Source organism: Patagioenas fasciata, chromosome 7, assembly GCF_037038585.1.
Source record: "Patagioenas fasciata isolate bPatFas1 chromosome 7, bPatFas1.hap1, whole genome shotgun sequence".
Lineage (NCBI taxonomy): Eukaryota > Metazoa > Chordata > Aves > Columbiformes > Columbidae > Patagioenas > Patagioenas fasciata.
In genome coordinates this window covers 20,197,004-20,224,888 of record NC_092526.1, presented here as the reverse complement: position 1 = coordinate 20,224,888, position 27,885 = coordinate 20,197,004, and the positions used below count along the sequence as shown (strand labels likewise).

The window sequence follows — 27,885 nt, the reverse complement described above, 5'->3', positions numbered from 1 at the left end:
AATAATCCTAAATAAAATTAATGGTAATTTAGTTTAAGTTTTTGGTTAAATGTACATATGGACTTTCGACCTTTTGTGAAGAATAGGTCAGTGTGTCAGCATCAAAGCCAGCAGAAGCAAAAGTCTGAAGTATGTGCTAAAACTCTGTGGAAGAAATCTTTGCTTTCTGGTCTGTTTCTGCTTTTTGTTGCTGGAGACAGGGAAGCTGAACTTCATGTAGTAAACATAAAACTAGAAAAGAACGTTATGGCATAGTGAGCTTAGTGTAAGTAAACGTTGCTGAATTAATTGAAATGCTGAAGGTGAAAGTGGAAATCTGACAACTGCAATTTATAGCTCTCTGAAGTGGTTGTTAAATTAGTTAAAAGATATCTGTGGTACTAAGGTGGATAACTGATATATAGCCATACCATGTAGTTTTTCTACCCTGAGTAGTCTCATGCCAGCTTATTAAAACAAGAAGAGACAGACATAAATATTTGACTCAAATACTGATTAAGTTCTCAAATTTCAGCATAATTTCAGTGTAAAACAGTCAATGTTGCTGTGTAGAATTAACTTTAACCCGTCTTTTCACAACATATCTTATACCATTATGTTCATTTACCTTTCTCTTGTCACAGACAAATTTAAGTCTCCTTACTGAGAGGAAGAGGCCTAGAGGAAGTTGGACAACATTATTGCTTGTTTAGTGATATAAAATAAATTTGAGGGCAGCAGCCAAATCAGCCACCCCCCCCCTCCAGGTATTTTCTGATTGACTATGCCTAATGACTGCCTGTGAGATAAAGAAGTTGCCAGATCTCTCAAATATTGGGGGAAAAAAAAAAAAAAAAACAAAACCAAAAAACAAACAAACCATATACTTCTTTGTTTCAGGTTTGAGGTTTGTTTATTTGGGGTTTGTTTGTTTTATTGATTCCTAAGCTTTAAGATTGACTAATATCATATGTGCTTGTGCACAGTGCACGAAGAAAGAGTAATGCAATTTTTTGTGATGTTATGAAAACATTCTGGTTACAGGCTGCAGAAGCTGTAGACTTGGGCACAGCCCTTGCAGATTCAGCAATGGTAGTTCTACAAGTTAGTGTCTCCTTGCTGGCTGCTGACTTCTATATATGCTTAGTGTTTTACATTGCATATTGCATTTACATGGCAAGGCTGGGAGGCAGGGATAACTGCAGGGGTGACCTCTGTGAGAAGAGACCAGGGGCTGCCCCTGTGCTGGACACAGCTGGTTCCAGCCAGCTCTAAAATGGATCCACTGCTGGCCAAAGCTGAGCCACCCAGCATAGCAGGTGGTGCCTCTGTGATGATGTATTTAAGAAAGGGTAAAAAATGCTGCACAGCAGCTGTGACAGAGGAAAAAAATGTGAGAGAAACTACCCTGCAGAAACCAAGGTCAGTGTGGAAGGAGGGGAGGAGGTGTTGCAGATATCAGAACAGGTATTTCCCTGCAGCCCTTGGAAGGTATTTCTCTGCAGCCTGTGCAGGACCCCATGCCGGGGCATGTGGATATCCCCTGAAGGAAGCTGCAGCCCATGGAGAACCCATGCAGGAGCAAGATCCTGGCAGATCACTTTGGAGAAAGAAGAGTTGGGAATGAAGGAGTGAAGTTGAACCTGGGAAGCTGGTTTATAGTTTTGTCTTTGTTTCTCACCATCCTACTCTGTTTTCCCTGCAACAGTAATTGGAAAGTGATCTCACTGTCCTGGCTGGGTGGTGCATCTGGCAGCCAGCCAACATCAACCCACCAGACATTGTGAGGAAACAAGGCATTTTTTTTAATCGGGCAGATTGTTAAATTGGTTGCAGTCCTTTAACCAGGAAAGAAAGTTTTTGTTCTTAGTCTTGCAGTGTCCAAGTACCAGTATTGTAATACAAATTTTTCAGTGCTAGAGAAAAGTGGGAAAATAATGTGCGAGACGGAAGTGACATGGAGATTTTTTTTAATGTGTTTTCTTGGAAATTTTTGGAGCCTTGTGAAGCACATTTTTGGTACCTTTTAGTATTTATACGGCAATGATGTAATGAGCTTCCCATCTGCACCCTCATAGCAATAGTTCTATGATAAAACTACTGCGGTTTGAATGTATGGGTTTATTATAAAAAGCTGACATAAGCTTTGAAATCAATAATAATGTGAACTAGTCCAGATGCTTAATTTATCCTGCAAGTTCTTGAAGGAAACTAGGTGAGGTTTTTTCTGTTTTCTATATCTCTGCCTGGCTATATGTTATTCCAATTAATAAATACAGAAACTATTCATATTTTAAAGGATGAAACAGAAAAGTAGTTTTTTGCAATTCTGTGGTTGGTAGTTAGAAAGTGGAAATTAACTGTGGCTTTCGTCTAGATGCTGCTTATTTCTTTTCTCAGTTCATGTACATGCAACTTGCACAAAAATAAAGCTGTGTTTTAAGTTCAAACTGGTTGCTATTTTTACCCTTTTTGTAAAGTGCCAATTTTGCAGACAGAATTTAATTCAAATCACTTGGATTCTGGTAGTACTCAAATGTTTTTCATAGTTGCCCGTCTTTGAAAACTACTGAATAATTGCTTATCTGTGAAAAAAATAGTGGCAGAGTTCCAGAAAGAGGAGAGCTCTTTGGCATGTTCTCTTGATGAGCTACAGTGGCACATGCCAGAAAATGCAATACAAATGAGTGAAAAAGGCTGATGACTTGATCCTCAGGCTAAAGTAACCTACTTCAAATTAGGTGTATTAAATCTGCATTGAATATGTATACTAGATAACTAAATTAATGCAAAATTTTCCCACTTGAAAGTCTGATTACTTCAGTCTAATCTTGAAATGGATTTTTTTTTTAGATATTAGAAATGTCAATATTATTGAAATGAGTTGATTGAGAAGTCCTTGCTAACTTCATAGTTCACTTTTTAATGTGGATCTTTCGTACATGCAACTTGAACTTACTGTATTGATTCCTTCTCTTTTCCTTCTGTCTCATTATTCAGCTAAAATTCCCTGCTTCTAGAAGATTTAAAACAACACCTTTCTCAATTTAAAACAACTTTATGATCAAGATTTGGAAGAAAATTAATCTGAAGTAGTGACATTGTGTAAAAATATTGTTTTATTCTTAGTGATATGCCTGCTTTCTCATTCTTCTATTTAAAGTATATTTGAAAAACAACAACAAAAGAAAACCCAAATAAACATACAAAGAAATCCAAGCCAAAACCAACCAAACAAAACCACACACACACAAAAACTACAAACAAACAAACAAAACCCAAACAAACAGGCAAAGTGTATCTTGGGTATCTTATAGATAGATTTGACCTATCTTTAAGTCAGGACTGTCAAACTCTTTTTCACCAGTGGACACATCAGCCTGGCAGTTGCCTTCAAAGGGCCAAATATAATTTTAGGACTGTATAGAAATAGGAATAGTTACATTTATACAGTCCTAAAATTACACCTTAAGTGATGGACACATCATGTATGACAGTTGGGAGTTGTGAATTAATTCCTGTCTATTAATTTATTGTGGTTTTACATTGTTGAATATACTAGGTGTTGAAATGTATACTTTTTGTTTTAATTTACAGGTCTTATAATTTCAAGAAATGCTGTGACCTATTTGGAGAACATAATTCACAAAACTTTTGTCTGGTGACAAATTTTTAAAACTAGAATGGCTTTGAAAAAGACACCTAAAGTATTCAAGAAATTATTTTTTCACTGGAAACTTTGGAAGTTTAGCATTATTGTGTTTGTCTTTCTGGTATTTTTATTTTTATTGCAAAGAGAAGTGGGTGTTCAAGATTTTAAAGATGAAACACGAATTGAGCCAGTTGTTGGAAAGAAAAGTCATGTATTAGGTCTCATGTTAAATGCTATGAACAATATCAAAGGTGCAAATCCAAAAATGCAGATAAAAGCACCTGTTAGGCAAACTAAGGTTCCTGGAGAAGGCCACTGTTTGCCGGGACACTATACTGCAGTGGAACTAAAACCCTTTCTAGATCGACCTCTTCAAGATCCTAATTCTCCTGGAGCTTCTGGTAAAGCATTTAAAACCATCAGCTTAAATTCAGAAGAACAGAAAGAAAAACAGCGTGGAGAAGAAAAGCACTGCTTTAATGCATTTGCAAGTGACAGGATTTCTTTACACCGAGATCTTGGACCAGACACTCGACCTCCTGAGTATGTTGAAATGTGTATGTCCTAATGGTTGAAAAACTTGCCAGAAATGCAGACTGCAAAGTTATTTGAATTCACCATTAGGTGATAGTTTAGGAAAGTCTGCTAGCTGTAAATAATGAGTGACTGTACGTAATGATCCACTGTGCCGAAGCCAAGAACGTTTAGAAAATTTCACTTCTGTCATGGTTTTGAATTCAAAGTAACCATATTTAAATGAGGTTTTATGCTTTTGCCTTAAAGCTGCAATTTCTGAGTAAATTTCTGGAAGCCTGCTAAGTTTTACTTAGAAGAAAACTAAAAATGTGGTTTAAACTCTTTTTGAATTTGAAGACCATTCCTCCCCCCACCTTTATTTTTTTAAGTATTCAGCATACATAAAACCACCAGCATAGTTTAATAAATTAGTAATGATAAACTATCGAAGAAGGCAATTGAACATCTCATGAGCCTTGTTATACTGATAAACTTTATTAATGAAGACTGTAGGACTTGCATAGAATGAGTTTTGGTTATGAGCAGTCTCTGTCACAGCCAGATTATGCGTTCTCAGCTGTCTGTGTCAGAAGTGACTAACCTTACTGGGCTGCTGCTGGCAGTATGAATATCACCTTACATGTGGTGCCACTCACAATAACCTTTGCTAGAGCATAACTGCTGGGTTTTTGCCTATTTTGTGAGGCAATGGCTGTGATAATTACCCTAGGGAATGTTCCAGTCTCTAAATGTGACAAGCAATAAACAGTAAGCAAGCAGCTTACGAATACAGAAGTGTTGACTTGTCAACTTGTCTTGCAATTGGATTTAAAGTTCTGTTCAGACTACATCAGCCTTGAAAAACTAGGGGTTTAAAATTGTATCCCTTGAATGGGATATTTTGCCGTAAGGATTATATGTTATTTCTACAAGATTTTGAAGTTCTGGATTAGATCTGTCCTATTTTTCATTGAAAACTCTGCATTCTTCTAATAATTATTCTTCATTGTATTTTTGTATTTCAACAGTAATAGTGACTGAAAGTCTAATTTTGCAGCTCAGTATCTGTCGCTCTCAATATAATAGCATGTTTTTTTGAGGAGACTTGAGTGCTCTATTACGCATACTCAAACGTTTGTGATGTAGCAGCAGAACTAAGTCAGTTGTTCAAGTGAATTCTTTTTTGTCATATTTTTAAAAAAATATTTTGTACAGCTTCTTCAGTTGGAGTACCTGCCTCTGTGCTCCAAAACTGGGATAGAAAGTGGAAAAGCTGAAATATTTAATGTCCATACTTACAGGGTATGAGAAGAGGGTTTCTTTGAAGAGTTTCAGTCAGAAGTTTTTGTCCATTTTCTAATAGTTTACACTTTCTGATCTGTAGATGTATTGAACAAAAGTTTAAGCGTTGCCCGCCATTGCCAACCACAAGTATTATAATAGTTTTTCATAATGAAGCATGGTCCACTCTGCTCAGAACTGTTCACAGCGTGATGTATACCTCTCCTGCCATACTACTAAAGGAGATTATTTTGGTGGATGATGCCAGTGTAGATGGTGAGAAATCTTTCTATTTTCTTCTGATTTGATTATATATATATTTTTTTTTTTTTTTTAATTTAAGGCATGTTGGAATTGCAAATAAGTATGAACGTTAACATGTATAAAGTATTCTAAGTGGTTTTGTTGATTGATTTTTCTAGGAATTAGTTCTCCCCATCTTTTTTTTTTTTAATAAGGTAGTCAAATATGGAATTCTTGTCCTCTAGAGAATTTTTAAACTCTGTTTCTGATTATTCTAATTCTAATGCTGCTTAAACTGCATAACTGGTTGCATGACAAGTAGATCTGTAATTTGTGCTTCAAAACAATCACAGTTTATAGAACAAAGTATCCAAGGATAAACTGGCCAAGGCTTGTACCAGTTTGCATTTTATCATAGTGATTGTCTTTATGCAAATTAATTTCATTAATATGAAGAGAAATGTGTTTCCTAGAAAGTGAAAGTATTAATGGAAAAAAAAATCTTTGGCACTCAAGTTGACTGCCAAAAACAATTGAATGTATACTGGGTGTGATCACAAATGCAAGTTCAAAAAACTTTATATGCTTAACTTTGGATAGACATGTCTATACGTACATGCTTATATTAATTTATTTACACATTTTGCAAGTCTGTATTTAGTACACTGTCACACTTTGTTATAAAGTATGCTTGATTGTACAGTTTAATACTAAGGATGGGCAGAGGAAGGAAGACGATGTGGGATATTTAATGAGGGATGTGGGACTGTTGCTCAAATTTTGCACATTTAAAGAGTTTTATATAACTTCTGCTGCTGTTGTAAATACTATAGCACTTGAAAACTCTGTGTAAAATGTGCTGTCATTAAGGAAAAAATGTGCAGGTTCTGCAGATAACTTGAGTAAGTACGTGATCTATTTGCTCTGAAAGTGGATGTTGAATTGATATTCAAACTGTTGATAGTGCAGAAGAGATGTACTGGCACAGCCTTTCTCTTTTAGAATATTTTTAGTATCCTCTGTTCTCTGCTAGTCACCTCTTCCTACACCCCCACACCCAAAAAACTCAGCCCCTAAAAATAGTATTCAACAGTCAGGAATTGTTTATGGCTTTGATGTTGAGGTCATTCCTGGGATTAGTGTGAATTGTTTATCCTGTTTATAACATAAAATTTTAAGGAGTGGCATTGATATGCACTGAATATCCTGAAATTGATTTCTCTTTCTAGAATACTTGCATGATAAACTAGATGAATATGTGAAACAATTTCAAATAGTTAAAGTAGTCCGTCAAAAGGAAAGAAAAGGTCTAATCACTGCACGGTTGTTGGGAGCTTCAGTAGCAACAGGAGAGACCCTGACCTTTCTGGATGCTCATTGTAAGTGTAACCTGTGACTGTGCCAGGTCTGGTTTGTAACACTGTTTTCGTTGATTTAACATTGCAGGCTTTTTATGAATCATGGACATTAGCAATGGATCATCTTTCATATTGCCTATTTTATATATATTTCCTATTGCTATTTATATATATTGCTATTTCCAGTTTTACATTATTGAAAGTATAATTAGCAATGCTATTTAAAAGCAGTGCATATTGGCTTGCTGTGGGCATGTTAAAATAGTTGCTGTGTGCTACTTTATAGACAAGTAGAAGTTCAGTGCTTGTTCCCATTTCCTCCATAGGTGAATGCTTTTATGGCTGGTTAGAGCCATTATTGGCAAGAATAGCTGAGAACCCGGTTGCTGTTGTAAGCCCTGATATTGCTTCTATAGATCTCAATACTTTTGAATTCACTAAACCATCTCCTTATGGGCATGGCCACAACAGAGGAAATTTTGATTGGAGTTTGTCATTTGGATGGGAGTCTCTACCTAAACATGAGAATAAAAGAAGAAAAGATGAAACCTATCCAATTAGGTAAACATAATTTGAATAATATTTTAAATAATTCAGGTTTTTATGAGTAGCAGTTTGTAAATGAACAGTTCTTCAGATGAGTTTTATCAGAAGTCTTAAATAGTTTTTGTAATATTTTCTTTAAGAACCACATTTTAATTTTTAAAATTTCACATAAATATAACCTCCTTAAGACAGTAATTGTTCTGCGTTACCTTTTTTCTACAGACAATAGGAACATAATAAGGAATTTCTATATTTTTTTTTTTTTCATCAGGTGGGAGTGGGGAGAAGAGGATTATAAACAATTATTTTCAGAGACAGTACCAGAGATTCTGGCTCCCCATTTGTCATCCTTGAAAGGATGACAACAAAAGTTCAGAAGCACCAAAATACTAGTCCGCTACAGTGGTGTGTTTGATGGTAATTGTATGTGCTTTGGTCTTGGATGGGTTACTGGTTTGGAGGAGTAATAGCTTTTCTTGATATCCTCCATACAGGAAAAATACGTTATTTTTCCTGGTGCTGTATTTTTATACCAGCGGTCATTAGTCTAAACTGGTTGATAATAAATGATAATAAAACTGATAAATAAGACTCAATGTGGGTAGATTTAATTGAAGTATTATCTATGCCAAGAAAATGTATCAATGTAATGAAACACTGACAAATACCTGAAAACTTCCTAGAACAGTTATGTGATGTTTTTACATCTGTATTTTTTAAAACCTACCTATTTGGATTCTGTCTTCCTCAGTAAATTTCTCTTTTTGCAGAACACCTACTTTTGCTGGAGGTCTCTTTTCAATATCAAAAGACTACTTTGAACACATTGGAAGCTACGATGAAGAAATGGAAATATGGGGAGGTGAAAATATAGAAATGTCTTTCAGAGTAAGTTTAGCTACTTAATTATCAGCTATCTCTATACTGAAAGTGGACAGGATTTTTGAGGATAAATTAGTATGATATTTTCAGTTCTTTGCTGAATCAGCCAACTAGAACATAGAAAATGAATTACTAATGACCTATGAAGTAAACTACAAATTAGATCACTGAACTGATTTTTTTTTCTTTTTTTTTTTTAAATGTATTTCGATTCAATAACTGAAATGTATATTTCCAGGGTTTACCTGATTAGGAAATTCACTTATGGTATGCCTGATATATGCACTCTTGCTAGTGGTTTGGGTGTTTTTCTGGTGAACATTAACATTGCTGAATTTTTTTGCACTCCCTTAATTCTAATTGCAGTGCACTTACACAAAAATGTTATTATTAGGTGTGGCAATGTGGTGGACAGTTGGAGATCATGCCTTGCTCTGTTGTTGGCCATGTCTTCCGCAGCAAGAGTCCTCATAGTTTCCCAAAAGGTACACAAGTGATCACACGTAATCAAGTCCGCCTTGCAGAAGTCTGGATGGATGAATATAAAGAAATATTTTACCGAAGAAACACAGAGGCAGCAAAAATTGTGAAACAAGTAGGTGGTGGTGGTGGTATTAGAAATCACACTTGCTGCGTTGAAAGTTTTGGTGAGCAAAAGTTATTTACTGACAAAGTATGTAAGGATTACAGATATATTAATGAAAAGACAGAGTTCAGTTTCTTAACGCTGTAGCACCAACAAGCATGAAAAACGTTAGTGTCTGGTGGTGATGGTGTTTTGTGGGGTGAGGTTTTTTCAGCTGGTAGGTTTTTTTCATACGTTCTCTTAAATCCTGGCTTGTTTGCATTGAACAGCTACTGCAACTGCCAGAAGAGCATGAAAAAAGTTACTGAGCACAGAAAATGCAAACTAACTTGGAGTGAGAAATATAGTGTCTCATTAGTCTCAAGTTGCTTAGTATTATTACTTAAAAAGCAGGTTTTGTTGTTCTTTAGCTGCAGAAAAAAGCTTATTCAATGATATCTGTCCCGTCTCAATCTATTTGAAAGCTTAAGTTAAATTTGGGGGGGTTGGGTGTTGGTTTATTAATTTTTGCAGGTTTTCTGTAACTTTGGTCTTTCACCAGATGGAATCTAGACTTTTCTTCAAGAAACTATTTTTCCTCCCTTTGTATGATAAATTTTTGTGAATTACTAGTAGCATTAGATTTTGAAAGCATGCTAGCAGGTAGGCGACAGAATTTTGTCTGGGAGATTCTGCATTGTACTGACTATTATGCTAATTATTTAATTAACCTAATTCTTTGTTTCAGCTCACTCTTTTGAGTGAGATAATTCAGCTTTATAGCTGTCATCAGTATGGTCTTGTTTGTACTTTCCCACTTCATGGCACTGTGTTAGAACCCTCTTGGGACTAAGGATACTACTGTTTTTTCCATGTTGCAGGTTTTTTTGCACATGCTTGGGAATGCTGAAGGCAAGAAGTCAGTGATGTTCTGATCTTGAAAAATAAACAGCAGTAACCATAGTAGTACAGTACTAAAAACCAAACCAAAACAAAACAAACCCACAACCAAATGAAGCTTAAAACTTGTTTAATACTGCAATACAGAACATGATAGATTTTTATATGTACAAAATCGTTATTAGTAATGTTAGTATGTTTCTTTTCCATCCTTCCTTAACTTCCCTTCCTCTAACAGAAAACATTTGGAGACATCTCAAAAAGACTTGATTTAAGGCAGCGTCTGCAGTGTAAAAATTTTACCTGGTATCTCAGTAATGTTTATCCAGAAGCATATGTGCCAGACCTGAATCCTTTGTTTTCTGGATATGTAAGTTTAATTATTTTCTATAGTCTTCTGTAATCCAGGAAGTTTGCTAATCTTTTTTGCTACCTTAGCCATAGCTCCAGGGTTTTCTGTTGCTGCTCTGGACAAAGAATCTCTTCTGCATACCTTGCTGTTTGAATATTTTATAACTTTGTCAATGGTCATATGAAATTTAAGCAAAGCTTCTTAATAACTACAGTAGCCTGGCTTAATGGGATCTTGAAACCTGTTAAGATAAACAACATTCTGACCATCACTAACAGTCACTTTAAAGTGACACCAAAGTACTAAGCCAGTGGTGAGAGATTTCCTGAACTATCAAGGTGAATTTAGCTTTATATAGTAAGTAGTCTGAGGGAATTTTTACTTCATGTTCATGAGGAAAACTAGACAGCTGTTTACTTCTCAGAATTGGGTTTATGATGAGGAAAATGTGTGTTTATTGTTATACATACGTTTTCTAAAAGAGCATTGCATTTCCTCTGCTATATAACTTCTTAGACATTGCATTGCTAAAACCAACAAAAGATTAAACAACTAATAATTCTTTGCTTAAAGTGCATGTGAATATTTAGCAATGTTTAGCACTTCCACTTCCTCCAATTTAGAATATTTTTTGTGTATCTTTGTATGTGTCTGTTCAAATTGTAATTTGAATAACAGTAACCTTGTATTTCAGTAGCCTAATAATTCACAGTGTGTGGCTGGAGACAACCATAACATAGCTACTAGGCTTTTGGTTAGAAAAGATTAACTCTGAGAGACCAGGGTTTTTACATTTGAGCATAGCAGAAAGTAAAAATTAACAGCTGTAATTATTGTTAAGCCAAAGGTTAGTTTTGTATGCTAGTGAGACTGTAATTTTTTGTAATCCCCACTGAGCTTCATTTATTTTTTTTTTCTGATAACACCCTTTCTTTAGTTAAAAAACACAGGTAACCGCATGTGTCTGGATGTTGGTGAAAATAACCATGGTGGCAAACCATTGATTATGTATTCTTGTCATGGACTTGGAGGAAATCAGGTAAAATATTTGATACCTGATTTTTATCATCTGTTCAGCTGTGACTTTACCATATTAAAGCTTTTCATTTATTTTAGATAAATGGACTAATTTTTAATATGCAATTTTTCTCTCTTTTTTTAACAGTTAAATTGTATCTGTGCTGTTCAAGGAAAATTTCATACTGCTCTTCACGCCATGCCCCACTTGTAACATTTTATGTTCAGCATGCAGATTCAGATTTTTAACACAATTGCACTGCCTCACTTGATCTCTCCTTTCTGTGCAAAACCTTTTAATCCTATCCATACTACTTTCTTGTAACTGTTGTCTTCTTAATTCTTCCTTTCCTTATGCTTCCTTCTGTTGCTTCTTTCTCTGCTGCCAGGACTTGCACTGTCAAGGAAGATGTTGGCGGGAATCCGGCCAGTGGGACACCAAGTGGCCAGGCCTGAGCCACCTTCCCTATCATGCTTGCAGCCTCATAGTGTGAGGTCAAAGTGATCTGTCCTGTACTGGCTAATGCAAGTGAATAATATGATTAAATTTATCCAAGAAGAGTTGTATTTGAATAGCTCTTGGAGGCAGCAGTGGTGCTCAGTTTCTTCTTCAGTATGACTTGCAATAGATATCAGAAACTAAATCCTTTGGGCACTACTGTAATAGTAATAAAAGTGCCACCTCCTTTCCTGACCAGAAATGAATGCTTTTCTGTTGCCTTAAAGAGTTATTTGGGGAATAAAGTTTTTTAACTGTTGATCGTTAATAACTAAAGGTCAACAAATATTTAAAAGTTTTTGTTAGAATACAGTTGTAATTAATTTTTTTTAATAAAATATTCAGTCTTAAAAGCCATACATTGGTGGCACTGTGAAAGCTCAGCCCTAGTTAGCTGATGTTTTCCTAATCAATTTTTATGGGAGATGGAATGCTGTCTAGATTAACAACTACCCTGTTACATTAGCTTCTTACGGTATTGAACTTTTTTTTTTATTCTGTTGTGGATTAATATTATATTAGCCTTTTGGCATTGTCACAGTCATTAATGCGAGAACACTGTATCAAGGCCTTGTATTAAGAGATCTGCTGTATGCTTCTATTGTCATCTCTCTCTAAGTTATCATGGACTGTACTATAACTGCGCTTTCAAGTGTTGCAGTTTTTGGTTGTCCTCCTGCCATAAAATAACAGTCTGAATCCCTTTCACTACCAGCAATTTTAACACAGGTTGAGCTGGTAATGCTGAAGAGATGTGTATATTTGCTTACTTAACCCTTCTCATTATAATACTCTGTTTTCAGTTGTATTATGTTCTTTTCCAGACTCTAACAGTGTAGATTAAAATTTTTCATGCTGTCATCTTTGTCCATAGGTGGCTAGATGAGAGAACCTGCTCTACAGAGTTATGCATCAGTTGTTTATCATTCTTCCTTTTTAGAACATGCTGGGGCTGGGAACATGTCCATCTCAATATCCAAAATCATTGAAGTTTTAAACCTAGCTTTTGAGTTGTATTTTCAGGGCTCGCAGAGATTTTGGAGTTCAAAAGATAAATCAGAACAGATTAAGTAAGAGTAACAGATTTAGAGTAAAGTATTATGTCTGAGAACTATGTGACAAAGCAGGTCACTTCCATCAGTACATATTTCAGGGAATAATATTGGGCACAGAGACTTCAGAGTGAGGTGCCTGTTTTTCTCAGTGCTGTTCCCATTGAGGCTGAGAGAGTGAGGAGGCAGACGCTAACCAATTGGACAGATACTTGAAAGCCACAGGGAGCTAAGTGAGCCTGGGCTTAAAAGTCAAAGGAAAGATATGGTGAAGAAGGCTGACATATGGAGCCAGGGAACTGTGGTAATAGCATGTAATGCTGTTTAACAAGAGAGAAAAAGAAGAGACCAGGATGGTAGGGTAGCAGGCAAGGACAGCTGTGTCTGTAACTTGTTAGAATTAAATCTCTGTTAAGACCTGAACTATAACATAGGATTCCTGACCCTTAAGAGTACTGTCAGGAAATAATGGTAAAATTCACTCAAAAAATACATGCTTATATTACTTTTCTGATGACTACCTCACAAGAGAACATAACAGCATTCTATTGTTAGAATGTACTTTTTATATCAAGCAGCAAAAGCTGATGTACAGGAGTCAGTGTTGTTCCATGTGACAAAACCAAAATTCAGCAACTTTTTTTTTTTTTTTAATTTAAATTTAAGAAATGCCAAAATATTAGTTTTCCATGCAACCATCTCTACTCTTCCGTTTGTCTCCTTGAATCACTTAAAATTCCTGGAGGAGCAAGCAATGATGTCTTGCATCATAATGCAGTGAGTGTCAGTTGCAATTTATACAATTAAGTATGTCTAAATTGCATTAGTATTAAAAAAATGGTTTTAGTTTTGTAAACACATTTACAGTGCGTATGCTAAAAATCAGATAACTGATTCTGTAGTCTCAAATTGTTGAATAACAAAATCTATTTGTGTTTTGGAATTTCAAAGTTATTTTAGTTTTATGCTCTCGTTTGTATTTATTTACTGAATTTTTAAAAATTATTTGAATAGTACTTTGAATATTCTGCACACCATGAAATTCGACATAACATTCAGAAAGAGCTTTGTCTGCATGCTTCTAAAGGACCTGTGCAGCTTCGTGAATGTCACTACAAAGGCCAGAAAACTTTTGCTGTTGGAGAAGAGCAATGGCTGCATCAAAAGGTATCTAGACTGCAGAGCGAATAGGCATCTTATCAGTGATATTTGACATGAGTTATATTTTGATTTCCAATAAAAGAGAAAATCTCAAAGAAACAAAATTCTGAAGTCAAAAAGGAGTAAGTTATTTGTGCAAAGAAAATGTGGATAATTTCAGCTTTTCAGTTACCAGGCCAAAACTTGATAATTTCACTATTTAAAATGTGAAGTAGAAATGTTGCTTACAAAGCCAGTTGATACCCTCTAGTGCAGGGGTGTCAAACCTTCAAAGAGCCAAATGTAGTTTTAGAACTGTATAAATGCAGGAGTAGTTACATTTATACAGTCCTAAAATTACGTTCAGCCCTTTGAAGGCAACCGCCAGGCTGATGTGCCCGCCTGTGAGAATGAGTTTGACACCCCTACTTTAGTGTATGTGTCTGGGCAACCACATGGAAGTTAATCCAAATGTTTTGTATCTTCAGGAAATTTAAAAAAATAATTGTAACAAAACAAGTTGGTACTTGCATATTACTCACATTTGTTTGCTAGCCCCTGTACCAGCTGTATGGCCTTACTCTATTTTATAACAATGAACTTGGGGGAAAAAACAGAGTGGGGGGAAATAGCATGCTCATTGTTTGTTCACTTTTTTTTTTTTCCTCCTCCTTTTTTACCCACTTTAGGATCAAACTCTGTACAATGCAGCACTACATATGTGCCTTACAGGAAATGGAGAACATCCAAGTTTGGCATCCTGTAATCCGTCAGACCCCTTCCAGAAGTGGATCTTTGGCCAGAACAATTAAGATTTTATATTTATATGCCAGGAGCATTTTATTAGAAGATCCATTCCAGACTGTGATCATATATATATACTGCGTTTTTAAGTGATGCGTACTTTAAATGCAAAATGTTTAAACAGTTTCTTCTTATTTAAGTTGTACATAAAATGTGTCATCAGAGATTCCATAGGAGTCTGTTACACCAAAGATCATTGAGGTCCCGATTAAGAAAAATGTTTACAATATTTCTATTATAAGATTTCATATGTTGGCCACTGATACATGGATCCTGTAGTCCTCCTTCACCTTCAGGACCCTATGTATATTGTTTGTCCGTGTATTGTAGGTACTTCAGAAGAAGACTAATTTTTCTCTGCAGTTACAAGAAATTATTGTATACTGTCTAAAAACCAAGACACTTTATATTTTTATGCTCAATTGGTTGACATCATTTACTTTACTCAGTGAATCTTTCTCAGTTTTTTTTAAGTTCCCTCACTTGAAAAATTAAATATTTGATCTTCAGGTTCAAGCCAAATAGGCTAACACACTGTGCTCAACTTGTAACAAGTCAATTCTTTTTCTGTAGAAGAAAAAAAAAATTCTCACTGAAATACGTATCTGTGATTATTTTAATGGAAAATGTGCTTATTCTGATTTTAATCTTCTTTTATTTAGCCCAAACTTTCTATAGGTTTTGTTATATTTCACAAAATTTAAAATTCATGACAGTTATATTTTAACAGGTTTCTGAGCTGCTTAACATGAACATGTTTTTTTCAGCATTTTTTTCATTATTGCTTTTAAATTAGATGTTATCTACTAAACCCACCTTTTTTTCTACCTTGTAGTGATAGATACAATTTTTACCTAACAGGTTTGTAATGTTATCTGTACATAATTCCTTGTGTAAACACTTGCATGTTAATTTTCTTTTTGATGCTTCCCCTTTTACAAAGGACTGACCTCAGTTTTATCAGTCCAAGGGAGACCTTGGCCTTGCTAACTATTCTGCTAGCTCTTTTATGAAATATTGTGTTCTTGTAAGCATTCACAAGTATACTTCAATAGATCATGTAGAGCTACGTCTTCATACATAGACTTCATTTGATTATTTAAAAATATGTCATAGAATCATAGAATAGTTTGGGTTGTAAAGGACCTCAAAAGGTGATCTACTCCAGGCCCTGTGCCATGAGCTGGGACATCTTCAACTAGATCAGGTTGCTCAGACCCCTGTCCAACCTGGCCTTGAATGTCTCCAGGATGGGACATCTACCACCTCTCTGGGCGACCTGGGCCAGTGTTTCACCACCCTCATTGTAAAAAATGTCTTCCTTATATGTAGTCTAAATCTACCATATTTTAATTTAAAATAATTACCCCTTGTTCTATCACAACAGACCTATAAAAAAATCTGTCCTCGTCTTTCTTATAAGCCCCATTTAAGTACATTTAAGGCCACATTCAGTACATTTAAGGCCACAATAAGGTCTTCTCAGAGCCTTCTCTGGGCTGAACAACCCCAACTCTCTCAGCCTTTCCTCATACAGAAGATGTTCAGCCCTCTGATCGTTTTTGTGGCCTCCTCCGGCCCCTCTCCAACAGGTCCATGTCTGTCCTGTACTGAGGGCTCCAGAGCTGGACACAGGACTCCAGGTGGGGTCTCATGAGAGCAGACTAGAGAGCCAGAATTGCCTCCTTTGACCTGCTGGCTGCACTTCTTGATGCAGCCCAAGATATGGTTGGTTTTTTCTTTGCTTATTTTACTGGATGCACCATTCTTGAACACCCTCGAGTTAGTCTTCCATTGCAATCACTGATCATGCCCATTTTCTGACTGTGATTATTTCAGGCCTTCTTTAATGAAGGTCGCTCTACTGCATAAGAAATGGCCTCTAGAAACAGAGGTACAGTTACTTGAAAATGTCTCCTTCAGGGTATGAATGTAATATTAATGACCATCCCACCTTTAAAGCATCTCTCATCACGTACAATTGCACTTTAATAAGGTAAACTCTGTTTCATAATAAAATTTTATATTTTGATTTGGACAAGACTCAATTGGTTTATGCAAATTATGGAGGTTTAAAAATGACCTTACATTTGTATGTGTTATGATATAGGAGGAAAATGGCTATGAAATTAAAATAATAAACTTCTAGGAAGGGAAGGAAATGGCAGAATAAAGACAAGGAAAAGGCCTACTGTTGTCTAGAAGTGCCAGTGATGTTATTAAGCAGGGGTGGGAAATATCACAGGTAAAAAGGTATTTAGACTTCGCAGTTTGTTGAAAGAATTGTGCTGAATATCTGCAATATCTATTCAAATGGAAGAAAATAGGAGGTGTAATAGTAACCAGCTTAATAATGAACTATTTAATGATCTGAATCTCAAGAAAGGTGCACATAACAGGGCAAAGTTGAGCAATAAGTTCAGACCTAGATAGATGCAGCTAGTACTAGTATTTTAGGAAATGCTTAGTATTTCCTTTCAGTACCGTACTTGTAAGAAGAGGGAGATTAAGGAAAGTCATGGCTGCCAAAAGGAAAGAAAATTCAAATTTTTGAAGTGAAGACAAAGGAAAGTATTTGGCTGCATGATCACATGTAAAGCTGAGAATAAGTTTCAATTGGTGAGTATTAAAGGTTTAATAGGACGAAATATATTTAGATTAAGTTTGTCTTTTTATCCTGGTATTAGCATTTATCTGTGTGATAATTATTAATTTATCTATAGAGTCTGGCAGATGGATGGATGGATGATGTGGACTTTTTTTTTCTCTAATGTGGGGAGGCAGCTGTCTCTGGTCACTTTAACAGTATCCGACTAACAAGTTCAACTTCTGAAGAAAAGCAAGAAATCATTTCACTAGTTCTAAGTTATCTAAAAGACAGGTGAAAATAAGCAAGAGCAGCAAGAACTTGTCAGTAGCACTAACAACTTAAGCTAATTTCTTTTTCTGGCCTGATATTCATGCCTTTGAGTCATGTCTTGGCTTCTGTAAGGCTTTTGGTGAGGCCTCTGAGTATGAAGTTAAACCTGTATGACTTAAAATGATTTGCTACAGTATGAATATAACTTGTTGAAAAGACTGTACTGGGAAGGGTTATTAATGCTGCTGTGGAAACCAGAGGGCTGTATTGAATGGTATTGCACCAAAATTTGCTGTGCCCTGTGATAAATATTTCCATAATTCAGTAATGGAATACAAAGTATTCTTGTTACTTTCACAGATCAAATGAGTATCGGAAAGGCAACAAATGCTCTTGACAAACTGGATGAGTTGAGGAAAAAACAGGATGCAGGTCAATGAGAAAATTGTTCAGCAAATACGGATAGAAGATGGGAGATTACCTAGATAGCAGCTACGCCGTGTTGACTCACTGGTATGAAATGGAAACCGCGTGCTCAAGGAACCTGTTCTAGAAGACGAGGTATTTAGCGTAACTGTTTAAAAGGACTTGAGTTCTTTTAGTTCCCAATTTGTGTTATACAGCAAATGCATTAGATTATTTCTAATACCACTAAAGGGTGATTTCTTCATGCAACCTCTTTCTCTTAAAAATTTGTCAGATTGGAATTTGCATATATGAAGCATCATTTATCTACTCATTACCAGTTTTTCTTTTTAGAGGTAACCTTCAAAACTTGCATAGAATTTAAATTGCAAGGAAACATGGGTTCTCTTGCACTTGCAGGGAGGAATCTCTTAATGAGCAGGAGTTCAGTGCTAGAGGAGATCCACTCTGTCCTTTTTGTTTTTCTAGTTGGTAATCTAAGATGATATTATAGCAGATGTAGCAATATATGTACTTGTCACTCTGTTTTCTCTGAAGAATCGGTATAGCAGGACAGCTAGTTATTATATTTTGTGTTAGTTCTAACTGTGGAAGGGGAAAATTTATCCTGTGATTTAAAATTGTCTTTAATAGTTTTCTTTCATTTTTTGGGACTTCTTTTCTGGCCTAACATAGGTCAATAATCCAAAATCCATAAGACACTTGCACATAGGCTTTTTAACCATTGCAACTATTGCAAACAGTCTTAATATTTTTTTTTTTTAAATAGGTTTACTCTCTGTTCTTTAAGCTATGAGTGACATTTTAGTCTGTATTTTTGCAGTAGTTAGTACAATAGCAATTCAGTCTTATTTGGACTCCCTACTACCTGCCAGAAAAGAGGGAAGCAGGTCTATAAACAGAGGAAGATGTTAAGTGACTTCTTTTGTTCTATTCTGTTGCAAGATCTGAAATTAACTTCTGTTTGTACACTGAGTATCACGCTTCCAAATATGCACGTATATGTGTGTGTGTGTATATGTATATATATAGGTATCATACAATTTTAGAAGAGCAATCAGATCTCTGTAAATATGATTGGGAATTTAGAAAATATTTTTTAAAACAATGATTACATAGTTTTAAAAAAAATTGCTTTTTCAAAAGTAACAATAAAGCAGAAGTAAGAAAAAGTGCAAGCAGTTCAAGTATTAGTTATTGTGCATCTTCTCTGTGCTTTTCTAGCATCAGTCTTCAAACTTTCCTGAAAAGTAAACTATTTTGCAGGGTATTTTTTAGAGGGTAGAAGCAGATGTTCTCCTTTGCATAATTTATTCCACCAGCATGATTCTCGAGTAATTATTGTACATTCTACTATGCAGTACTAACTTTTCTGTACTTCGTGGTTTGCTGTATACATTTCTTTAAATATATTGAATTACTTTGACACAGAAATACATGAAACTGAAGGAACTTGTGGAACACTTTCCTTGTAAAGAATAATCTCCCACATTTTGGGAATGAACCTTATATAATCTTATGTATCTGATCAAGATTATAATATCATATTGAGATTTAGGGGCATTGTTTTCAGTGGCTGAGTTGCCAGAACTGTAGCCAGTCCTTTGAGCTTTTTGTGCACAGATCTCCTTTAGAATTGTACTTTCTATCAAATGTTCCAAGGAAGCGATATGTAATCTTTCCTTTTCTATATTTTTATGTACCTCCTGAATTCTTCAAGTAGGGATTTAATTGCTAAAATATACATTCCAAAACTGCAGTTGTGTCAATAGTGTAATAATAGTTTAAGACTATGACGTTAAAAAAAAAAAAAAAAAAAAATTTAAAAGCTTTGCTGCATGACAAACATTAACTCTTCACTTTAGATTGCCCTCTTAAAAGGTTTTGAAAAGTATATTTTTCAAGTTAAATTTACAACATCTGATTCTGTCCTATGTAATATAAAGTCAAGCTAACATTTCCATTCTGTAAAGGGTAGCAATAATAACATTAGCATGTCTTGTTCAGCTTCTTCACAGTCTGAGGGAGAAATTAATAGAAGATTATAATTTTCAAAGGAAGATAAAATCTTTCAAAAGTAAAGCATTAGCAAAGGGTTGGAAGCCAGAAGAGGAAAAGAAAATCAGAATAGGAAGGGGCTAAATGGATGGGGGAAGAGCTATATTGGAAATACCACTGTCTAGACTGGGTGCCATTCATTTTTTGGTGGGCATGGATGCAAAGATTGAAAACTGTATAGCATTCCATATAGAGACTAAAATTAAACACTGGTGTTCCCAGGCTCAGAAAACAGAAGCAAAATCCCCTAAAAAGTGGATGTCATGTCCATTCTGGGTTGGTGAATTTCAAAAGCATCCTCTCAGTCTTTCAGGTAGAACTCGTTATCAGATTGAAGTATCAACAACAGGGTGACTGGAGAATGGTCTCCATTAAATGACTGAGATAGGCTGATTCAGCACAATTCAAAAGCAGTGACACAAACAACTACTAGTAGTATGTCAATACTGTTAGACTGCTCCAATGTGTGTTGAGAGGGAAGAGAATCAAGTGGTTACTCTTTTGAATGTGACTATCCCACTAGCTTTTTATTCCTCCCTCCTGCTAGTCCCTTTAACCTCCCAGCTTTTAAGTGGACGACACTGTTTCTGCCTTCTTCTCTTTACCATGAGCAATCTTAATCATCCACCTATTTCAGGGCAAAAACAAGCCACTGCTATAACCAGGTTGGTTTTCATGCTGGCTTATGTCAGTTTAAATGCTAAGATAACCTGATTTTTAGATTCTCAATATCTTGTTTTCTCCTTCACTCTGTTTAGAAACTCAGCCAGTATGTTGGTGCCACTGGACATATGCATAATTTCAAAGGCTTAAGTGCATTGTTTTTGCAAAAATAGGAGCCTATGGAAGGTAAGGCAGCCAGACATGATTTGGCAGCCGTAAGTTAATACATACGTAACAGTCTGAGGCTTTTCTGGCTTGTTAGAATTTACTTTCTCATCATATTGCTTTTCTGAATGTTTTTCATAAAATTTCTGCTGGAAAATACCCATTTCTCTTTTTGTCTTAACTGGAGTCAGTCAGGCATCTGCTCTGTTTCCGGTGCCCCAGGATTCCTTGACCTGATTTTTGCATTTGGTGGGCGTCTCAGACTTCAGACTGAAGTCGTGAAAAGGTACCAAGACCTCAGTGTCCCTTTTTAGCATAGTTACAGTGGGATTGCTCTGCAGATCCTAAAAATCTTATATTCTAATAAACATATATGGTGAATTAGCAAGAAACACTGCTTTCTACTGATGTTTCACTGAATGTTTTTTAAAGCCAATACAATCTCCTTAAAAATGCTTAACAAATCATTATTCTTTCTCTCTCATTTTTCATGACCAACTCTAGCTATCATGTAGAGATAAGACTAAACATTTCACAGCTTCCTAATCGATCATTGTATTTTTTTCAAGGCTACAGAATGGAATACTTAATGTACTAAGTTATAAGTTTGTGTACCTAATATTACTACACTCTAAAGACAGCCAAAGGTAAATCCTGTCTTGTCAGTAATGTCTTCAATATAGTGGATAAAGTTAGTAGATGTTGAACCTCCAGGAAGGAATATCTGAAGCTTGGGTTCATGAAGGAGAAGTACATATGGTAGTGTCTGGTGTGAGAAGGGAATGCCTGCAGTAATATTAAGGACTGTGTGACTGAAAGGATAACAGCAAAGAAAAGAGAATTTGTCCAGGAAAGAGGCTTAGAGAGAGGACAAGTGGAAAAAAATCTCAGGTCCTGAAGTAGAGAACTGTCCTGCTTGGTCTTCTGTTACCACCCATTCCATTTCTCTTCTTAGTTTTTTTTCCTAGGTTTCGTTTGTTGGGTTTTTTTTTTTGTTTTGTTTTTTTTTTTTTGGCTCAAAGTAAGCAGAAAGGTGGAAGTCTTTAGCAATCTGAAATGCAGTGTAAGAGACATACAACCCAGTGTGTCTAGTATCAACCAGTAGTACGCTTGGTAATTTCTTGGCAACTCAGTTGCAGAAAGAATAATCTACTTAGGTGAATTTGTGTTTGGTGAAACTTAGCAGTGCTACAGCTATATGTAGTCAAAATTCCATCCAGGTTCAGTCGGTATGATTGAGGCACGAAACCACTGCAACTAGCACCTAAGTGCTGGGGAATGTGTAGATGGAGAAACATTTCAACATTTTTAATGCTGGAATATATATCTGAAAACCAACTAAAAATATCTTTAAGTGCCTCATTACCTACAGCTCTTCTGGATATCATTGATGTTCACATATATGGCATGCTGGAAAATCAGGGTTTGTTGCAGGGTGTTCCCTGGCTCTTTTATTGCCTTGTTTTAAATTTAAAGCACTTACAGCAATTATATTATGCTCCTTTTCCCCTGCCCTACTTCCCTCATCGAGGGAGGGGGAAAATACTATTACATAGACTAGGAATTTTTACATACTGTATATGTAAACTACTGAAGCTTACCAGAAAAGCATCATCAGTGTTAACCTCCATCTGGCCATGCTTTCTTACATATACAGGAAGGTAATCACAACTGCTGAGAAGGCTTGTTTTCAGGCAAGGGCAGCTCAGCCTTACTGCCAACAGGACAAAGCAGATCCTAAATATTCTTGGACTCCAGGGCCTGTGGCTCTGGGCCACTCCCACCCATGGACAAGAGGCCCCACTGCAGTGGGACTTGACCAGCTCACCATACCTGAGGATTTTGTGTCATCACTGAGTTACACTAGTGTGAGTACAGCATTATGTAAGTACTATTCATAGCTTAATTTATAACTGAATGATAGTGTTGTCGTCTTACTTCTGAGCTGACATTGTGATGCCTTGAATTAGAAGAACACTAGTGTTGAAAGTTGATTTACGAAATTTTTTGTGCCAATATGGCTTAGCAAGTTCTATAGCAGCACGATGTTCACAGTAATGCAAAAACCAGTCTGATAGCAGACATGCATCTATTCCATTCTGTGTAACACCTAACAAAAACATAATCTAGAGAACAACACCTGATATTTATCAGTTTCTGTAAATAAAAATTATTTAGCACACTTAAGGACAATTTGCGTTTTATAAATGTACAGCTCAATTTTAATGAATAAAAAGAAGGGAGGGAACTGTGACTGTTAATTATTTTCATAATGAAGCAATGTTGATCAGCAGTTTTCGAAATAATTAAGCAGTTGTCCTGAAATTTAACGGTATGCTTTATATGCCATTGTAGCCATTGAAACGATTTGTTGTGTGACATTACTGCAAACTGTCCACCAGAGAGAGCTGTTGGGATTTTTTTTTTCCAATGGCTGTTGAAAACCATTCTTTCATTAACTTAGAACTTCAATTATTAAATTCACCATGATAGATGTACATTAATTGTGTAGTTTATTCAGTTGGCCAAAGAAAAGTGTAGGCAGTAGTATCATTAAAGGGCAAATGGACATACCTAACAAGGCATTTCTGTTCATTTCTTACATATTTATATGCTGATTAAATTAAAGAAAAAAAAGGAATGTCTAGTAACTGCATAGTAGAAATAAGATGCACAGTGCACTGGCAGCCATGAGGTAACGTAGAAACCTGTTTTACTTCATTGCAAACAAATCGACAATATTGTACAATATATAATAAAAATACAGCCAATACAAGTGCCACTAATTAACAAAAAAACTAATGGTAAGACTTAAAAATGCTCATTTTTGTAATATATATACACTGCAGTAATAAGCCACAATAGATACATCAAATTCCATGTCATTCATAATAAATACTGAAAATATAAATACAGAAGAATACAGTAAATTTGAATAAATTATTACAACATAAGGTCTAGGTTAAGTTCTGTTGAATATTATTGTAGCTTATATTACCCTTTGGCATCTTTGATGTTACAACTTGTTTAAAAAAAGAAAAGAAATTAAGGAAATGTGTAGTTCATGAAGCTTAAAATTATTTCCATGTACAAATTTTAAGATGAACTTTCCTTTGCTTCTTCAAACAGTTTAAAAGCAACAGTCAAACTAAATATGATGCTTTACTGTTGAGATCTCCACAATTTTAGTATGCAAGATTATCTGTAATGGAAAATTATGTTAAGTACTTAACATAATTATTTTCCTCAAAAATTAGTAAGGTTAGAAGTAATGCACAAATTTAAAACAAATGTCTGCAATTACACCACAATTTTACGAGCTCCATTTGAATGGATTACGTGTCTGAAAGACCATCAACTTAAGTGCTTTTGAATCCATGCCGTGGTGTATTATTTACCACTTGCCAACAAAAATTTCAAAAGCAATTTTATATTCTTATGGGGAAATATATATATATATATATATTTATATATATACACAGAGATGAACCTTCTAAAAGACGGCTGGACTAGACAGTCTAAATGTTACATAGCTTGTTAAAACAAGGAAAACACTTTAAACATAAAGAAATGTAATAAGTGTTGATTTTGCGTTTTTTTTTTTTTTTTTTACAAAATTGCTATCTAGTAGCTGTAGATGGAAACAAACAAAAATAACCAATTGCCATGTTTTATGTTAACAGGCATTTACATTTGTATTAATAATTTTATTTGTAAAAGGTTATTACACCAGAATGCAATTTAACTTAAAATATCAACTTTACTAAGACAATATTACAGGCGGAGGCTCTTAGGAATGGATTTGTAATCTACAGATTTTGACTATTTTTGCACTGTTAAATGTCTAGCACTTATTTTACATCAAACACTTTTTTAACATGTTTCACAAACTACACTTCAGACGTATTTCCATAGAAGTGCCTACGATCAGTCAATTAAAAAGGGCCCAGTTGTTAAGCATTGTTTACATGGGCATTGTTCTGTGAGAACTGAAGTGGTGGTATTTGTGTGAAATGGTTTGAAAAAAACCAGCCTGCTTGCTTCTGATTTTAAGAGAACCAGCACACAATGATGGAATCTTTTCAAGAAGGTGAAAACTCCTCCTCAATCTGTGTATCAGAGGCTCACAAATGGATGGCTGATTCTTTGCAATGTTCCCCCAGCAGCCCAGCAAGGGTGACCTTCACCCATAAATCCTGCCCAAAAGTTCATTCCTAAGAACGTCTTTAAAGAGATTATGATGGAGAAAACTAGAAGAATTAGTTGCCATAATGTCTTATTTGAAAATCCCAAGCTAAAATGCTAATAAAAAGGATGCCTATTTCTTGTTTCCTTTTAGTGTCTCTTGTTATGCAAGAAACACTTTATATTACATGTGCCTGGAAGCAGAGTTAACTTAAATGGTGTTGCAGTTGACATAGGCAAAAAAAAGAGACGGTAGCAATGTTTCTAGGGTGTTGCTTTGCTTTGTAGTTTTTACCCCATGCTTTTGGATAAGTCTTTTATTGTTAGAACAGTGGTGTTAATTTGTATCTTCCACCATTTTTCCTGTTGAGAAAAGCTAAACCAGTCTTCATAGCTTGTTGGAAAAGTGCACAGTTAGAGAAGAACATGCACATCAGGCAAACTTCTTTTGACTTGGTTCTATTTGACATTAATTCATAAAATGGCTTAGTAAAACAAAAGTGTCATTGCTAAGAACCAAATTAAATAATTCAGTAAATAGTTTATCTCCTGACTTTTTTTGTACTATCAATCATCTTCTCAGCTGAGAAGTAGCAACATGGATGTGACATCGGTCAGCGGGACCTTGTGTCATGCGTATCATCCTCACAACCATAAGGACTATACAGCAGTAGAGCAGTATATGTTTTAACTTTTCCTTTGTAAGATCTGATTCCCTTCCCTTTTATAAAAGGGTGTTTTAATGTACTATTTATTACCTATGTTAGAAAAAAAAAAATTAAAAATCTAACAGTAGTTTGAAGGAAACTTTTTGTTCCCCTAGGTGATAGTTTTCTGCTTCTCCTTGTCTTGGATTTTCATCTTGTACTAGGCTGTGCTGTATCAAGACTGACACACTGCCTGTGGATCTACATCCCTCAGAGGACGAGGATTCGTATCACATCTCTGCAGCCCGTGGGGTAGGTTTGTTTGTGTATGGGAAGGGAGAGTCTGTAGCCCCCCTGGGACATTCCCTTGGGACTCTTATATTTAGAGCCCATGGGGGGACTATTTTTCACCACAGTTCCAATCTACACGCTAATGTTAAGTGAAAAATAAAATGAACCCTTTTAGCAAAATAAAGATGGCTAGCACAGAGGATACTAGAGTTGCCCTCGTGCTCAATTTTATTGAAAAGTCTTACTGTACAACAGGCCTTTCCCAGACTCTTAAGATGGAGGGTGGAAGGAAGAAAAAAAGAAAAGACTAAGGCTGCAAGACAGATGTTTTATGAATTGGATGTTCTTATAAAAAGTAAAATTCTTGGTATCAGCTATTACGGTAGCAGAGAGTTCTCAAGGATGTTATAACTTTCCTCCTTAAGTGAAAACAATACTCTGGCACATTTATTAGCAACAAAATTAAAAGCTGCCTCTGATTTTAGGAGTGGGAAGAGACAGTCAACAGGAAGCACTTATGAAGAACTCAAGCATGTTCACTCCAACATCTTTACATCTAAATAGCACTTGTTCATCACTCCACAATGTTCGTGCTTTGCATTTCATACTTCTTGGAGAAAATGGACAATTAATAGTTTGCATATGGACAGCAATTACAGATAACAGCAAAATTAAGGAATATTTTAAACAAATTTGGAAACATTGAAAAGGCAAGTGTTGACATGTCTCATACCAAGGGACACGTTAATGAAGTAGACTCTGTTTTGAAAATAACAGTAGGTTTCTACCATTTTAAAAAAATAGTAATCAGTTTTAATATTTTAGAAATAAATTCTGTAGAATATATTATCTGAGTTAATTCTAGTTTTTCTACGTATTTTACATCAAATGTTCTGTGTCTATAATAAAGTAGATGACAGAATTACTCTTTAGCCCCAGTGGGAAAACGTAACACCCCTAAACACTTAAGGATTTCCCATGTCATCCTCTTTTGTCCCTGTTCCTGGCTGCCTCAGGCAATGAAACAACTGGCACAATAAACATGAGTTTCTACAACTCATGAGCTGTAGCACTGGAGTTTCTTATTTAGCAAATGCCTTTTAAAATAGTATCATGGGTCTCTCTTGCTTGAGTTCTGAGTAAGGGCACCTGCTTTGCCACAGGAGCAGCCTACACAAGGAGTTTCAGCTGAGAGAATTCAGCTGGCAAAAGAAGACAACATGCAGGGGAATAAGATTGCCTCTTGCTGCCAAGTATTGTATCGCAGGCAAACTACAATCTTGCTGCTCAACTGTTAAGCACTCGACAGGTAAATGTTGTATATTCAACACAGCTTTTATTGTAATTTTCAGTATGAAATTTATTGTTAAACTTGTGCTCATTAATCCAGTCCATGAAAAGGAGAGCTTGCTTTTGCTGTGTTTCACGTTAGTGACAAAATTTCTATTCACTTCTGAACTGGACTGGGCTTTACTGAAAAGTGACATAGTTTGCAGTACAAAATTTAGTTATGATTCCAAAAAACGAGGGGAAAAAAAAAGTTATTTTGCCTGTTCTGTAGAATTATTTTGTTATGACAATATCTATCTCCAAGTATCTTACAAACCAGAGCATAGAGAATGGAAGTGACACAGCAGGACAAAGGCAAAGCAACAGACCTCAGGTCTCCGCTGTCTCTGAGCCCAATACTCTCTACGCAGTGAATCACATTTCTATCAGAGAGTCAGGAACCACTGAAATATTAAAAAAAACCCCATAATACATGTTCTTGTTTGCATACAAATGTATGTGCACAATCCTTAAC

The 27,885-nt window shown here is 35.6% G+C and overlaps 1 protein-coding gene and 1 long non-coding RNA gene across 8 annotated transcripts in view; both read left to right on the top strand.

Annotated features, from left to right (window-relative positions):
- GALNT3 (polypeptide N-acetylgalactosaminyltransferase 3) overlaps positions 1-23,885 on the top strand; it is a 28,822-nt gene extending 4,937 nt beyond the window's left edge. The window contains exons 2-14 of one of the 7 annotated variants that reach the window (XM_071811008.1): positions 3,577-4,174; positions 5,532-5,704; positions 6,901-7,050; positions 7,356-7,590; positions 8,346-8,463; positions 8,852-9,052; positions 10,161-10,292; positions 11,212-11,313; positions 13,930-14,009; positions 14,672-17,405; positions 18,007-18,207; positions 20,889-21,244; positions 22,616-23,883. In XM_071811008.1, coding sequence (XP_071667109.1) covers positions 3,663-4,174; positions 5,532-5,704; positions 6,901-7,050; positions 7,356-7,590; positions 8,346-8,463; positions 8,852-9,052; positions 10,161-10,292; positions 11,212-11,313; positions 13,930-14,009; positions 14,672-14,879 — 1,911 coding nt within the window. In that variant the 5' untranslated portion in view covers positions 3,577-3,662 and the 3' untranslated portion in view covers positions 14,880-17,405; positions 18,007-18,207; positions 20,889-21,244; positions 22,616-23,883. The other 6 variants (XM_071811009.1, XM_071811010.1, XM_071811005.1 and 3 more) reach the window with 6 other exon arrangements.
- Positions 23,886-25,867: 1,982 nt separating this feature from the next.
- Positions 25,868-27,589, top strand: LOC139828422 (uncharacterized). Its single transcript, XR_011739986.1, has 2 exons — positions 25,868-26,102; positions 26,567-27,589. It is a non-coding gene; the product is annotated as an uncharacterized lncRNA (long non-coding RNA).
- Positions 27,590-27,885: the final 296 nt, after the last annotated feature.